Below are 12568 nucleotides of genomic sequence, written 5' to 3'. Positions count from 1 at the left end.
CGAACGAACTAACTAAATTGAAAAGTGAAACCTTTGGCAAATTTTTCTGCTACAAAAATAAAAATTTCCCCAAGGGGATAAATAAAGTGCATTTCTTTCTTTTTCTGTGTTCAATTAAATAGTTTTCCTGCTTGAATATGAGAGAAATTTTTAAAGAAAAAACATAAAAATTATTTAAAGGTAGTTTAGTAGTTTAGGTGGAGAAGAGGCCACTTCAGCATGGGTCATTTATGTGCTGCACTCTTCTACATCATATGGTACCTCCTACGTCCCTTCTGCACAACCCAGTGTACCTTTAAAGTGGGAAAAATAATGTCCTTTCACACTTGATTCAGGCAGACCTTTTTACATGCCTGCAACCGTAACCCTTACAGCCCTGACCCATTTTGGCCGTTTTTTGGTATATTTGATATTTGTCTCTATATATCACATTAAAAATGATTTAACATATCCATGCTTGGTATGTTTATCTTCAGCACAACTTCAGCTATATGAAGAGATAGTTTTTATATCCCTATAACTTACTATATTGACATATTGGGTCAAAATAGACACACAGTCAAATTCGAAAATTGAACAAATTATACATGACAAAATGCACGAATTGTGAAACATGTTCGAATCAGGTGAAAACATTCATCACCGCTTGAACGATGGAGACTACATGGACAGAAATATGGCGCCTGCCATCTGATTATAAGGAGCCGTTTGAACCGCTCGTCTTAGATCAGATGTAAACGATCATGTCTCCGGTTTTCAGGGGTCAATTAGCTCCAAATAAAAACCGAAAGAAGGTTTCACATCTATACTGTCACGTAAACATGAGCACAGCAATCCATGTGACAGACTTTATTTGTTACAAACGGTTTAAAAACATCACGTGATCTGATCACGGGGTTGTGATCAGAGTGCTGTAAGGGTTTTAAATAATTATTGCGTACTCCTCCTTCCTCCTCACCAAGATTCTAAACAAACTCAGCATGAATGTGTAATACCGATACATAAATATACTGTAGAGAGGATTTTTTTAAGGAAAGTATTATTTTGCAAGTTAAATGAACTAAAAGCATTGACAGCCATTCGCATCATTGCACACATTAAATAATATTGCTGGCCAAAAGATTTGAGCTGTAATTTCGTGTAATTTGACAGTTGTTATAAGGTTAGTCCACTGTGGACAAAACCATTCAGCGTTGGTGTAACATATAAAGAGATAAAGTGGGGGGAAAAAGTTCATCTTTAGTATATCTTTTTCTGTCTGAGTTTGGTATTAACACTGCACATTGTCATTATACACTTGTGCAAATGCCCATTTCCTTCCTACAGATTCATTCGGGTGACTATCTGTTGTCTGTAGGGGTCATTGTTAATGTTGTGTCTATGAAATGAAGTTGACTCTTGCTTGATGTCTTCTGGGTGGGTTGCTACACTTTTGGTGACTCTGGTTGAAGCATTATCAGTCAAACGTGTGGAGAAGGATTTGTTGATCTGCTGTGACTTGGCAGAGAGCATCTGCTTTCATTGGCAGCAGACATGAATATCTGATCATTAACTGAGCCTTGTTTGAGGACTTTGGTCAACTTCACCTCTAGTTCAAAAAACAGAACAAATGAAAGTGAAAGCATTTTTATCAAACTCATCTTATCTGTTTATAGTAAACATATATTACTATAAGAACCAATGTAAATGGATAATATAAACCTACTGAGTCATTCTCCATCATATAATCATTTAACCTGCTGACAGTTGAAAGATTCTCCATTGGATGAACACAAACACACACAGGAACACATGGTCAAAGTTCAACGCAGTGTACCCCATTATGGGATCTGTGGTTAAAGTATGACCGGGATATTGCTGTGCACTTTATTTTGGCCTATCGTACAGTCTAAAGAGGCAGGATATAAAAGGGCAGGGAGGCAGTCAGCCAACTCCAGAGGACCAAATACACAACCTGCAGATCTCATCTGTCAGCCATGAGTGTCATCAGCATTGTATGTGTGGCTTCAATACACACCGAGACTTTGCTACCTGTGGTCATTTTTATTATTGATTGTAAAGTTCTCTTAAAGAAGCATTTGTTCATTTTTGAAAAACTTGAAAATGTTCTCTGTGTTATTTATTATTTCAAATGCAGGGTCCAGACCCCTCTTTGGTATACCGTCCAGAGATTGCAGTAAAGGAAAATAAAATGAAAGAGGAATACAGAAACTATGAGGTAAGCTGAGACACTCTCCTTCGGCTGAAGTTTACCGATTAATGACACGTTCCTTTCTTGCCAGGGTGGCAAATTCTGAAATGAGAAAGACACTTTTTTTTTTAGAAATAAGAAAATGTGATAATGTTGGCAGACATAACAGGCTATGTGCAAAAAAGAGCTTAAATATCAAAATAAGAAGTGTTTTGGGGGTCAGCTGTGAAATCAGAGTTAAGAAACTTGGTCAAATGTGCCTTACTTACCTTGAGCAACAACTTTACTGTGATACAATAATATGTAAGTGACCTTCTTTGAAATGTTAAGTCATCAAACAGAGATATTTATGTCTGATTGAATGCAGAATAATATTTTTTATATACTCTGTATTTCTATATACATTTTTTTCCATGTGGATTATTAGAATGTGGGCCTGTATTGTACTGGAATATAAACATAAATATAAACATCTCTCTGATGATCCTCTCAATTCTTCAGCATATAAATTTTTACCTTACCTGATATTCTTTGAATGCAGACTTTTAGGCTTTAAACCATAGATGTCATTGTCAAAATGCATTTCTGCTATAAAATGACCCTGACATGCTGTAATCAATCGTGGTTGATTGTGTGTGTGTTTCAGAGTGGAAGTCTATTTGATCGTGTGAGCCACACATACAAGCTGATGCACACCAACCAGACCCTGGACTTTGTGAAACGAAAGGTGACAATATCAAGAGCATGTTTACAAAAATTCAACAGATTATCAACAAAATCCTCCTTACTAGGATACTAAGAGAATAAAACACAGCAAGTTTACATTTTTTCAACCCATCAGAAGATGTTAACATGGTTTGAATGTTGTAAGTGGTTTTGTGACTGTCTCTGAAACAAAATTCCTCCTTTAAGTTTATACCAGTGTACCAGAAGGGTCTATTCTTGGTTCTATTTTATTCACTTTCTCTTTCAGTTTCATTATGAGGTCCTTCTAATAAAAACAACAACAACAACAACAACAACAATAGTAACAAACATTGTTATTATTTTATTATATTTTATTATTAATATAATTTTATAATAATAATAATAATAATAATAATAATAATAATAATAATAATATTATCCTCTTCCCACTGATTTTGGCAAACATAGGTGGGCTGAGATAAGCTCCAGCAGAACCGTGACGGGCAGGGTAGAAAGCGTCTGAAAAAAAGATAGAAGATAACCATTAGATGAGAGATTCAACAAATAAAAGAAAGCAAAAACTAATTTTGATAGATTTTGTTCCGCCCCTCCCTCACAGCAAGCTGAATGGGCTGGCTGCACACACACCCAGATGAGCATGATGGATGCCGTCATGTCTTTGGACAATGTGGTAGATGAGTCTGATCCGGATGTGGACTTCCCAAACTCCTTCCATGCATTCCAGACGGCTGAAGGGATTCGCCAAGCATTTCCAGACAACGGTACCACAGCACCACAGAAACACACACAAACACACAGACTGTTTAGAAGTACACAACCCTAATAAATATCTGCATTTACTGTCCATCTGTAGACTGGTTCCAGTTGGTGGGTCTGATCCATGATGTAGGAAAGATAATGGCTCTTTGGGATGAACCCCAGGTGAGACACAGGTGCAGGAGAGGAGGCTGGTATCACAGTTCCAACAGGGTTACTCTACCATCTCGTCTTCATAATGCTTTGACGGTTGAAGTATTTTGTCTTTTGTTTGTATGACTATGTTCATGATTGGTATCATCACAATAAGCCCCAAGAGTGATCAAATCCCTCCTGACAGTCCTCACTTTACCCTGCAGTGGGCTGTTGTAGGCGACACCTTCCCAGTGGGCTGTCAGTTCCAAGATTCCATTGTATTCAGAGACCAGACCTTCCAGGATAACCCAGACGTCAACAATCCCAACTACAAGTTTATATTTTTTTGTTACTATACTTATGAATGAGGTCAGCCTGGTTGCTTCAAATGTGAAAGCTATTCTAGTTTACTAAACACTCCCAGAAGCTACACGTAATTACAAACAGAGCAGATACGCATATATGTTCTACCCCCACAACATAATGTGGTTTGGTTTTCATTGATTTATTGTCAACAGTTTGTGCCTTATATAATTTAAAAAGAATCTGATAGATTTCTTGCCGTTATTTTACAAGTATTCAATTAATCTGGATATCTGAAATCCCTGATTTTGAATTCTAATGGATAGAACAGGGTAAAATAAAAATTATATACAACACAAACATGCTAGTTACTTAATGCACTGAGATTGTCGACATTCAGAAAGTTTTTTTTTTTCTCTTTTCAGTACTAAATATGGAATATATGAACCAAAATGTGGGCTCGACAATGTCCACATGTCCTGGGGCCATGACGGTAAGAGATTTTCAGCCACATAACTGCCAGAACGCAGCAAACAAAAACATAAATTTTATAGCCGATTATATATAGAATTGAATTACTGAAGACTCTGGTCATCTACATCACAAATGTCCTCCCACATTATCATTCGCAGAATACCTTTACAGAGTTATGAAGTTCAACAACTGCTCTATCCCAGAAGAGGTCAGTGATTTATAATAATTACTTTTAATTATGTCCTTCACAGATGGTTCACAAATGGTAGTTAAGTTGCTATTATATTCCTACGTGAAAGAGCAATTTCCTTACACTCCTGCAGTAAGGCTCACCTATCCACAACTTTTTGGGCTCCTTTTCAGGGGTTGTACATGATTCGCTTCCATTCCTTCTATCCCTGGCACACCCATGGAGACTATATGCATCTCTGCGATGAAAAAGACCTGCGCATGCTGCCCAGTGTACAAGAGTTTAAGTGAGTGCGTTCCTGTGTCATTGGTACTGTATGTCTCCTACTCGCCGTTTTGACCTGAAGCTGCATTTTCAACCCTTCTACAGCAAATTCGACCTGTACACCAAGACCACCGACCTGCCTGACCCCGACAGGCTGAAGCCATACTATCAGGCTCTGATAGACAAATACTGTCCTGGAATATTGAAGTTTTGAAATGGGACACCTGCAATGATTCAAAATCAACCCATTGAGTGGATGATTACAAGTAGCCCTGTATTGATTGAATGGGTGATTATTTCTGAACCTAGAGGTTCTTCTCTACATGCCATTCATTCATTATAATCAGTCATATTTACTACTACTAATTTTCATATATCAACTTTTGGATTGCACTATATAAACTAAAACCAGACTAACTACATTTTCTGTATATGAAATCACAAATAAAATGATCAAACATTTTAAATATAAAAAATAACAAATATTTCAATGTTTTCTTTTATTTTCTTGAAGAAAATTACTAATTCTACAAGAATGCATCATCACATTTCTGATACAAACCGAAGTACATGACTTCTTGTGTGAATAAAAAAAAGTGTAGTGCCTTTTAGTTCTTTACATACTGAGTGGCAAGAGACCATAGTGACAAATAGAAAGTGCACCAACATACCACAAACAGGAATTTGACAGGAGACATGAACAACACAATTACACAATATTTGCTCACAAGCAAAAAAAATATGTACAAACAAGTCTGTTGGCTGAATGAAAAGGAAGACAGATATTTTTTTTCATGACTCAACCAGAAATACATACAGATCTGCTTCAATGCTCCCTTTGGTAAGATTTTATAAGGCAGGAGGTGCTAACAGTTGATCAACATCTTTTTAAAAGCATTCTCATCTGATTTCTTCCTTCTCCTCTGTTCCATTACCAATAGTGTCTTTCTCCTCTTTCTCACAAGCCTCCACCTCATCATCACTGTATTTACTTTCCTCCATCTCCTTCTCCGACTTCTCGAAATAATCTGATGAGTCAGGCAGGTCTGGCACTTGCTTGGTGTCACTGGTCCTGTGTTTTTTGTGGCGCTGCAATCCCAGGAGCAGACAGATGGTTGTGCTGCAGACCAAGAGGGTCCAGATTAGCACATGGGCAGGGACACCTCTGACTTGAGAGCGTATCCACCTTACTGCTCGAGCAACAGTAGTGTTGGAGACTGGAGAAGGCGATTTTTCCTGGACACAAAAGAATAATGACTACTGTAATTTGATTTTCTTTCAATAATTTCCAATAACACTTAGACAAATGCTTAAAACATTTTATTTTTACCTTGAGTCCATACTGGTTCAGCATGCTTTCCAGGAAAGTGTTTCCCAGGTGCACTGTGGGATAGAACTCCTCACTGTAAACCCTCCTCCACCAGCGCTGTGGGTAAAAACTGCCAACAAGGGAGAAAGATTTTAACATTTATCTGCCGCTACAAATGAGTTTGAGCTGTGCAGAGTGGTGTTCTTTAACTAAGTTCTCATACTTCTTCAGACCACTAAATTTCCTCAGTGTGTGGAGATGGTGAGATAGAAAAATCACTGACCCATCACTTTTTGGTTTAGTAAACCAGTATCTGTAACGGTGGGCTCTGAGGTAGACAGGAGGCTGCTGGTGAAACGGATACCGAGATGCATCCGTCTGGATCAACTCTATCACTGTAATATAAATAATAAACATTTAGTCACCTGATTGTGCTAAAATAAATAATAAAAAAAACAAGGCAGTCAGAGACTGCAACATCCCTCGACACCCCTCAATTCAACATTTTACCCTGACCAACACATTTTAGTGCCTCTGGCTTCCTGAAAATGTTGCTTTTTGTTTTGTGATTATATCTCATCAAGTTTCAGAGATGTGTACCTAAAAAAGGTATACAGTGCGCCGTCGCTCCTCGCGGTTAATCTGTTCCAGGAACCACACGCGATTAACAAATTCTGCGATGCCATTAGCGAATAGAATGCGTGTAGTGTCACATGACTGCCTTACGAAAATCCGCGCTGAGAACAAAAGGTGAAATTTGACCTTGACCTACTTGTCTCAAGGTCAAGGTCATCTCATTTTCATCCCCGAGTAATGTGCTTTTTATTTCATCTATCTACGTGTCTGCAACGGTTGTGAAGATATTTGGTGGATGGACGGACACACAAACATTGACAATAACAATACATCACCTCTTTGCGGGATGTAAAACAATGCTTTCATTTCAGTGGTTATGTGACATGTTTAAAATTGAGCAAAGTTTCTTCACATTGGTTGGAAAATGTTTAAATAAGTTGAGACGCTACATAAAATAAGCAGTTTGACACTCACCTGATCAACTAATGTGGAAGTAAGCATTCCACAACTTCTCTAGTTTATTTATTACTACTGCCGCAGCTTTTTTGAGATACGGGGTGGTATGAAATTCTGAATAAACATGCATTTATAAAAATAAATTATGTTGATTAGGCACAACTGTTGATATGCTACCTTTGAATTGTTTCAGATTAAATTAAATGTCAAAAAAGGATTAAAAATGATCACATTCGGTTAGATTAATTATTTAACAGGGCATCCAAACTTTTTTGGGATAAAGGATATATCTGGACCATCAGCCACACCATTTGTGTAACGAGGTTGTGTTTCACTTTAACCCCTTGATCCTGAAAACTCTGGGTGAAAATATATGAAATAATAATTGGGTTTTATCATTTCCACAACTCTCAGCAGTCCTTTTCTTCATACAACCTCTAGGGGACACCTAGGGCAAGTTTTCCAACTCTAAAAATGGTACAGTGCTTGATTCTATGTTGAATTTTCCTTGAGGAAGACAAAGTTACATGAGATAAAGCAACAAAATTCACTCCATACCATCTGTTTTGCCCTGCAGCAGTCTGTACATCAGGCTGGTGAACCATGGCGATTGTGTGTGAGGCCCGAGGGCAGCGAACCACATTTGCCAGTCTAGTCTGGGCTGGTGAGGAGTCACCACGGCAGGCGGTGCACTAAGGTTACCTGGCTTGTACATAAACTCAATCTCCTACGAGAAATAGAAACATCCTGAATTGAGTAAATAATTAAAGCATGTGTCAAAAGTAAGTTTTCACCGCTGTCCCGTCATTTTTAACAGTATTAACAGGCATATTTATCTAAAATTATGATGTTTTTGTCTCACTGTCCACGATACTCCATCATTGCTTCCCTCGATGACGACCTCCGGACGCCCGCTGACCCCAGTCATCCTTCTGAACAGGCCGTATGAGTTGACCAGCTGGTAGCGATCCACTAACTCATACGCCTGACGCACTCCAGGCCACAGCCTGGCATGAGACTCATGCTCTAAATATGTGAATGGCACCTTTGAACACAACAATGTGTTCAGAAACATGCAAGAGAAAAGTTGGAGGGAAAAATTATGGCCACAGACTTTAAAAAGAGATTTTCCAACTTGCATCCATAACAGAAATGAACGATAGCAAAGGATTTAAAGAAATAAGGCTCTCAAGTTCAGAGGTTTGTTTGGATGACTGATTAGTAAAGATTTGACTTCATAAAGCTAAACTTACAACAACACTCACCAGACTAATGGTGAACATTGCAGCGGTGGCAGCAGCAAACACAGTCCACTGCACAGTTCCACAAAACCTCCTCAGGAAACCAGAAACACACGCATACCTTGAAAAAAACACATAAATCTGCATGTAAACGGTTTCATTTAAAAAGAAAAGGTTTAAACTAAATATATTTGACTTGAATGTCAGAGTAGCTTTGGGGACCACAGTGACACTCAAATGGAAGCTGCTGTTAGATAGCGATCGCATCAGCGCTACAACAGACCTGACTGTAAGTCATCAAAACATCCCACCCCTGTCCTGTTCCATCACTTTGCCAGTTTACTCTGTTTCTTCATCAACTCAGGGCCGTCACTGCTTCATCAACCATCACATTTTACACCTTTGTTATGTCCTACCTGAACATGGAGGTGATCATCTCCCAGGTGAGAGAGAGAACGCCAATCCATATACAGGGAATTGTGACAGTCTTCAGGAACTGGTTAAACTGGTGGTATGTGAATGCTGCACACAGAAAAAATGCATGTTTTGGCCTACGTTCCTCTAATGTTAATAAAGTGGATAATGCAACTCATTTTATTCATGTCAATACATGAAAACACCCACCTGTTCTAGAGGAAATGGCATTCTTCCCTGTATCCAGCTGCAGGTCAAAGCACAGAACTGTTCCACAGATCAGGAGAGCCCAGACTGCCAGCTCCAGTAGGAAACACAACCACGACCACAGCCTGAAATCTGAGTAAAGGAAGCAGAGTGTGTGGTGATAATATGGCAGATTAAAAAGGGTTAATAAATGTGGCAGGAAGAACAAACACCTCAGCTGAAAATTAAGGCAGATGTTTCGCTGAGTCAACAAAAGTAATAAGATTACAGGATCTTATTTAAATGTATAGGAAACTCATTGAAAAGTAATATAGATTTTGTTCATAATTATGTAAAAACAAAAATTTCCTTGTCTGGCATCATGCCTGGCGACTTTCCTGTTCCTTTAAACAAATGCCAAACGTCCAGACATGGGATGAGTGACTGTATATTTGAATAACCTTCATCTGTGCCTGCTAATCTACACAGCTTTAAGCTTCATTGTACCGTTGGTGTTGGTGTTGATCTTGTCTGCCTTGCGGGCCCAGAAATTGACATGCTGGTCATCCAGAAGTGAGACGCTGAGCGCCAAAGTCAAAAAATTGAAGAAATTGTAGTTGCCAGTCAAAATGATGAGCACCTGAAGCAAGACCTGCAAGAAATAAACCCACTCCATGAAATGAATGAGTGAATTTTCAGAAAAATTCTGCCAGCAGTTTTTGAGGAGATGGGGGCAGACCACACTCCCTTACATGTGGACCATGGTATAACCTTACAGCCCCTCTGGCATGGGCATCTCAATTTCTACCCACCTGTAAGTAGAAAGCCCCGAGCCGGAGTCGACGCAGTGGGCTGAAGAAAAGAAAGGGAACCGCGATCTCTATGACGAACGTCCCTGCCACACACAGTTTTTGGAACCAGACTGGCAGCTGGTGGGCAAACCAGGCCAACGGGGTGGGGATACATTGAGTCTCATAATGGTAAGTCAGAGCTGTTCAGCAAACAAAGACGATCAGTCAAATAATAAAATACACATACACACACTCAGTAAGCAATGTGCATTCTTACTTACAACCTGGTGTAACCTCAAGTGTGTCTGAGATTGTCTTGTAATGTAAAGGGTGACTGAAGGTGCAACAAAAGCACTAACACACACCTGTGAGGCCCCACCACGTGGGACAACGTGACGTGAGCTTCACCACACCAGAGGCAAACATGAGCCTGAAGAGCAGCCAGCGGATCAGCCAGAAGGTCACGCGATCGTGCTCTCTGACCCCTCGCGTCCCTCTGATCAGTGTCAGGGGAGCAACGAGGATACAGAGGAACCCCGTCTCCAGAAGCAGGCTGTCCCTGGATGGAGAGGGTAAATATGAGGAGGTAGATAATGTTATCTTACTGACTGATGTCTACAGTGTAGCTTCACCGCAGCACAGACAACCCTTACTATGATGTTGCAGATAAAAAAATGGAGATGGCATTAACCTTTTAGAAAAGTGATACAACTATCACAGGATCCTTCAACGAGCTGCTATTTATTGCACAGTTCTATTAATGCCCCCCAAAAAGAATAAAAATATAGAAAGATGTGCAAATCATTACTCACCACTGGAAGTACAGAAATACCTGGCCCACCTAAAACACACAGACAGTTACCACAAAAGCAAAAAAACAAAAACAAAAAACAGGTCCCATCAATGGTGTAAACTCACCTGGTACACAGACAGGTACAAGACCCAGAGGCAGAAAAATACCACGCTGTCTCGCAGAGTCTCCACCAGCACAGCGACGAGACTCAGAACAGCCCCCATGAAACACAGCAGCTCCACAGCCGTGTGTGTGTCCAAGCCGAGCCGGGGTCCCAGCCACAGCAGGGTGGGCGAGGACAGCAGCTGCTCTCCTAGAGGCTTACCATCATATCGCAGCTGCCAGCGAGCAGGCAGCAGCCCCTCATTACCATATAGACCTAGAAATAGATGTGGGTTAACATAAATAAGCACACACAAAAAAATCATCATAAATCATCATGCATAGTGAGGTGCAAGAAGAGCTTTGAGGAAATAAATCAAGATAAAGTCAACCGCCCCGAATAGAAGATGCGTCCTGGTTATGTTTGACATTTGCAGCAGGTGACAGCACCCAAAACATCTCTACAAAGTACTAGAGAGTGGGGTTAAAGGCTTGAATCATTTTGACGCTGCATTAGTCATTAAAAAATAGCACCTTTGTGTTACAATTGGGGAAACACAAACAGTAATATCTGCTGTACTGAACCAAGGCTGATGGGCTTGAGTGATTCTGCAAAACAGCCACAATACTTGTATTCAACCACTGCGTAACGACAACTCCCATGTTGAATTCTCCCAGCCCTATGAAAGACACAAGAATGACATTCCACGTGTTCCAACATCACTGTGAAGCCCCATGACAAAAACAACAGCACAGCTTACGGACACTTTTGTCTGTCATGTCATGATTTACAATCTGGAGAATTGATATATTTGCCAATGACACCAGAATGTTCCATTTCTGGACTGAGCAGTGATGAACCCCATCAAACACATGTTGGGCTGGTCAGGACATCAAACACTGTGTGCAGAGCCATAAGGAGGAGTCCTGCTGTAATCACTGCTAGACTCATGCAATCTCTTCGCTAAATTTATATTTAAATTACTTTGCAACCAAATTACTCCATTGATTGCCAAAAAACAGTTTGCAAATGTAAGAGCCGGGTTTAACAGTTGTAAGACGTGTTTAGTGACTTCACATGAAGACAAAACGCAGTGAGGAGAGAATGCAGACCAAACACTTCACACACACCTCCTGCAACAGAGGAGCACAAAGCGCGCTAACAGGACTTTGGGCCACTGTAGTACAACACACAGTCATTGTTTTTCTACATCAGGTAGGTCTGGACCTACTTTTCCTGGTGGTTTCTGGTCCTGTAGTCCCAGGTAAGCAGCTCACAAGCTAACACATAACTTACAAACATAACGCGACACACAACAGGAGCTGTTAGCTGTTAGAGCTAGCTTCCTGGTCGACTCTCACCTGGTATCTGTACATAGAGGGAAACAAACGCAGCCAGATAAATGACCGACATGCACCAGAGGAACATTCGCCGGGGTAGGATGGCTTCCCCCATGTCTGAGCGGAGCGGCCGGACGGTCAGCCTCTGTTCACCGCTAAGACGCGGTCGGACCGGAAGCAGGGAGCTGACCTACTAGGGTAAAGATGATTCACATCCAAGCCTATTTTTGTTGGATAATACTTTTTTCCTTCGTCGGTTATCTGGCTTTTAGTGGTTGTGATTGGTCAGATCTATGACAAGTTTCCCAAGGCAAACGAATCAGAGGTAGGGTAGGGCG

The 12568-nt window shown here is 40.2% G+C and overlaps 2 protein-coding genes across 3 annotated transcripts in view; one reads left to right on the top strand and one right to left on the bottom strand.

Moving 5' to 3' along the window:
- Positions 1 to 5506, top strand: part of miox (myo-inositol oxygenase) — a 20963-nt gene extending 15457 nt beyond the window's left edge. The window contains exons 1-10 of one of the 2 annotated variants that reach the window (XM_068312319.1): positions 1923 to 1994; positions 2138 to 2218; positions 2838 to 2918; positions 3498 to 3660; positions 3753 to 3820; positions 4015 to 4124; positions 4519 to 4586; positions 4726 to 4775; positions 4931 to 5043; positions 5127 to 5506. In XM_068312319.1, the coding sequence (XP_068168420.1) occupies positions 1977 to 1994; positions 2138 to 2218; positions 2838 to 2918; positions 3498 to 3660; positions 3753 to 3820; positions 4015 to 4124; positions 4519 to 4586; positions 4726 to 4775; positions 4931 to 5043; positions 5127 to 5235 (861 nt within the window). In that variant the 5' untranslated portion in view covers positions 1923 to 1976 and the 3' untranslated portion in view covers positions 5236 to 5506. Of the gene's footprint in view, positions 1 to 1922; positions 1995 to 2137; positions 2219 to 2837; positions 2919 to 3497; positions 3661 to 3752; positions 3821 to 4014; positions 4125 to 4518; positions 4587 to 4725; positions 4776 to 4930; positions 5044 to 5126 lie in introns of those variants that run through there. The other variant, XM_068312317.1, reaches the window with a different exon arrangement.
- On the bottom strand, positions 5503 to 12438 carry lmf2a (lipase maturation factor 2a). The gene is made up of 14 exons (XM_068312316.1): positions 12252 to 12438; positions 10913 to 11166; positions 10807 to 10835; positions 10360 to 10553; positions 10016 to 10194; positions 9711 to 9855; positions 9228 to 9356; positions 9020 to 9125; positions 8628 to 8724; positions 8225 to 8407; positions 7921 to 8089; positions 6614 to 6725; positions 6352 to 6460; positions 5503 to 6257 (listed from the first exon to the last, which is right to left on the bottom strand). Exons 1-14 carry the CDS (start codon positions 12343 to 12345, stop codon positions 5922 to 5924), a joined length of 2136 nt encoding a protein of 711 aa, XP_068168417.1. The 5' UTR covers positions 12346 to 12438; the 3' UTR covers positions 5503 to 5921.
- Positions 12439 to 12568: the final 130 nt, after the last annotated feature.

The sequence above is a fragment of the Antennarius striatus genome, chromosome 4, assembly GCF_040054535.1.
Source record: "Antennarius striatus isolate MH-2024 chromosome 4, ASM4005453v1, whole genome shotgun sequence".
In the NCBI taxonomy this organism is placed as follows: Eukaryota; Metazoa; Chordata; class Actinopteri; order Lophiiformes; family Antennariidae; genus Antennarius; species Antennarius striatus.
This window is presented reverse-complemented; position numbering and strand designations above follow the sequence as displayed.

What these genes read in the sequence shown, in the direction of transcription:
- lmf2a (XM_068312316.1), bottom strand. Translation starts at nt 12,345, where the DNA reads ATGGGGGAAGCCATCCTACCCCGGCGAATGTTCCTCTGGTGCATGTCG. An exon ending in GATCAACACCAACACCAACG is followed by an intron (nt 9,357 to 9,710) that starts GTACAATGAAGC and finishes TCCTTTACTCAG; the next exon opens with ATTTCAGGCTGTGGTCGTGG. An exon ending in CAATGTTCACCATTAGTCTG is followed by an intron (nt 8,408 to 8,627) that starts GTGAGTGTTGTT and finishes TTGTGTTCAAAG; the next exon opens with GTGCCATTCACATATTTAGA.